The following is a 3,007-nucleotide window of genomic DNA, read 5'->3' as shown; positions in this document are numbered from 1 at the left end:
AAATAAATGTTTAGGTTTTGGGTGATTTTTGCAGAGAAAAGAGCTATTTTCTGAGGAGTGTTGATCTGGTTACTTTCAGGAAAGACCCCTGTCATCCTTTTTAAATGGTCTCCTTGCCTGGCTTGGTTTCCTGGGTGGTGTGTTTGGTCAGCAGCTTCTAGGCCATTTCACTGATTTCTGTTTGTTCTGCTGGATGAGGAACCCATTTTTTAGTCTTGGTGTTTGCAAAATCCCTCCCACAGCCTGGCCTGCTCCTTAACTCACCTAATCTTTCCCCAAAGACACAACACTCCCGCTCACCATTTCTCTTAGAGGCGTCCTCTTGATTATTACAATTTTCATCCCCCAAACTATTACTGCTCCTGTTTTTTCCCCCCCGTAGTCAGACTCTGGGCTGTCAGACTCTGCTAGTAGAATTTTTCTTGATTTGATAGAGAAGAAGCATGAAAGTAAGGCCCATGTGCCTTGTGAGTGTCGTTTCCTCCATTCACTGGGGTTTTGCCGCCCAGCTTGCTGCTCTGGGCCAGGGCTGTCCACATTTGTTTGAACCCCCCATCAGGATGAAAATGTCAAGCATGAACCTCCAGTTTACTTGTTGAGTGTGTACACGTGGCACCATCAGTGACTAAAACCCCTGAGACACCACCGACAGTGACAGTGAAGTTCATTGGAACAGTAGTGGCTGTAAGTCTCCCATTGCAAATTATGGGGCTGCCTTGTGTTTTCTTTGGCCGACTGTTGGTCAGATCTGATTTCCTCATAAAGTGGCAGGCAAAGAGCTTGTCAGCTCTGTTCCTTTTTAAGTTTGAATTACCAGTAGCATATTAAGTCTATAGTTTGCGAGGCTTTCTTTACACCATTTGTCCATTTTATGAGGAATTATTTAGTTAACAGGAGATGTGTTTCATAAACGCAACAAACTGCAGACCCTCCCAATATGCTAAAAGCAAGAACAGGTGGGAACAAGGTTGCCAGTTCTCTACCAAGGGGTAACCCTGACAGTGTCCCTGGCAATTCTTTAAACAATCTCATTTGTTATACATGGCCTTCAGATATCTGGGCTGAGTGAGGGTGTCACTGCCAGGCTAGGTGTGAAATATTAGAAAAGCTTGATTGCATTTTTGTGTTTAGGTTTTACAAAGATAAATGGAAATTCTAATTTGGGGAAAGAGAGTATCACTTTGTTACCCACAGTAGAGTGCCATGGCATTATAGCTCACAGCAAGCTCCAACTCTTGGGCTCAAGTGATCCTCTTGTCTCAGCCTCCCAAGTAGCTGGGACTACAGGTGCCTGCCACAATGTGTGGCTATTTTTTGAAACAGGGTCTCACTCTTGCTCAGGCAGGTCTCAAACCTGTGAGCTCTGGACAATTCACCTACCTCAGCCTCCCAGAGAGAAAGTCTAATCTTTTCTTTCTTTTCTTTTTTTTTTTTTTTCCGGTGTTCTTGCCGAGGTTAAATAATCTTCCTGTTACTCTGCAGCTGCCCCTGGGAATTCTTACCAGACATTTGTAGAATGCTGTAAGCCTTTCAAGACACTTTTACATTTTTTGTTGTTGAGTTGTAGGAGTTCTTTATACATTTTCAATTACTTTTTGACTATAAAAACCCTCACCTCGATTTCAGTAAGAATATAGCCTCGTGTTCATAATTAATATGTCCCCTCCAGTGTAACAATCAAAACTTTTCAAATTAAAGTGTTTCCCATTTCTCACTTTGGCCGGCTCAGGGCTAAAATGCCTACAGTGGGGCTGTGGGGGTAGCAGAGCTCTCTGTCTTCCCAGCCCTGAAATGGCTTAGGTCAGTAGCGAAGGCAGAGAGAACAGAGAGGCATTTTGCCTCTCACTGAGCTGGATGTCTAGTGCCCTGGGTCACTTCTGTGCATTCCTCAGACCCCTGGCTGCCCCGGGGGCTCGTCCTTCTTCTCTTGCAATTCCCTTACTGTCATCAGGGCCTCCTCCAGGCCGCCCTGTCCCTCCCACGTGGCCCGACTCTGCATCCTGTGTAGCCCCCAGCCCTCCTTTGCCCCAAGGAACTGGGAAGGCAGGGTCCTCCCAGCACAAGCTCCCTTGCCAGCCACTGTCTTCACCTTTTGGCTTTCTTGGTGTGAATAGAACCCCCAGGTCTGTTCCCCACAGATGGCCAGCGGAGGACACAGGCCAAACTGTCTCTGTGGTCTCAGGGACCACTTGGCATAGTCCCCTTTCTTCCCCTGTTTGGGGAGGGGGTCATGGGCACCTACCATACTCCAACAACATAACCTCCATTCATACTCGAGTTTGAAGGAAGTAAAACGCTGGCCAGAGATTTTTCTCTTTCCCATAGAAAGCATTTATCTTTAATTTTTGGTTGTTATTTTAGGAAATAAATGGCGGAGTCAGAGTTCTCCCATCAGGGAGTGTGAAGTGTGGTCCAGTTTCAAAGCTCCTGAACGTGTACCCTTTGGTGCCTCATATTGGGGGGGGGGAGGGCCTCCCACCACTTCACAAAATAACGGCAATAAACTTCCTCCATGATCCCCAAACAACCTTTGTTGTGGTGGCAGATACCACTGGCCTCCCCTTGAGGGGGACTCGGCTGGGATTAACTGGATCTCAGTTCCACCTTATGATCTCTTTGTCACGTCTGATGCTTCTAAAAGAGCCTCTTTTGCCACTGAATTCCGGTGAGCCAAAGCCTGGCCAGTGGATGTTTCCTCTCATAGCCGTTTAACCAAAGACCATCTTCTTTGTCAGTGGCAGATTTCTGTTGGTCTCTGATGCTCTCTGGGCAGCTGTCGGGGGCAAACAGTTTAATGCTTCTCTTATTTTCAGTAAATGTCCAGAAGAGCCCTGTGTGGATGTGTTTGGGGTAAAACATCATGAGATGAGGCTCAGCGCCTGTGGCTCAAGAGGCTAAGGCGCCAGCCACATACACCTAAGGTGGCGGGTTCGAATCCCCAGCCCGGGCCCTCCAAACAACAATGATGGCTGCAACCAAAAAATGGCCAGATATTGTGGCGGGCGCC

The 3,007-nt window shown here is 47.2% G+C and overlaps 1 protein-coding gene across 1 annotated transcript in view; it reads left to right on the top strand.

The window, feature by feature from the left end:
• The window catches only part of KIAA1211 (KIAA1211 ortholog), a 25,343-nt gene that overhangs the window by 17,930 nt on the left and 4,406 nt on the right, over positions 1–3,007 (top strand). The window contains exon 6 of the mRNA XM_012810741.1: positions 2,774–2,850. Coding sequence (XP_012666195.1) covers positions 2,774–2,850 — 77 coding nt within the window. The remainder of the gene's footprint in view (positions 1–2,773; positions 2,851–3,007) is intronic.

The sequence above is a fragment of the Otolemur garnettii genome, unplaced genomic scaffold (assembly GCF_000181295.1).
Source record: "Otolemur garnettii isolate 467f Iridium unplaced genomic scaffold, OtoGar3 scaffold00141, whole genome shotgun sequence".
Taxonomy (NCBI): Eukaryota; Metazoa; Chordata; class Mammalia; order Primates; family Galagidae; genus Otolemur; species Otolemur garnettii.
This window is presented reverse-complemented; position numbering and strand designations above follow the sequence as displayed.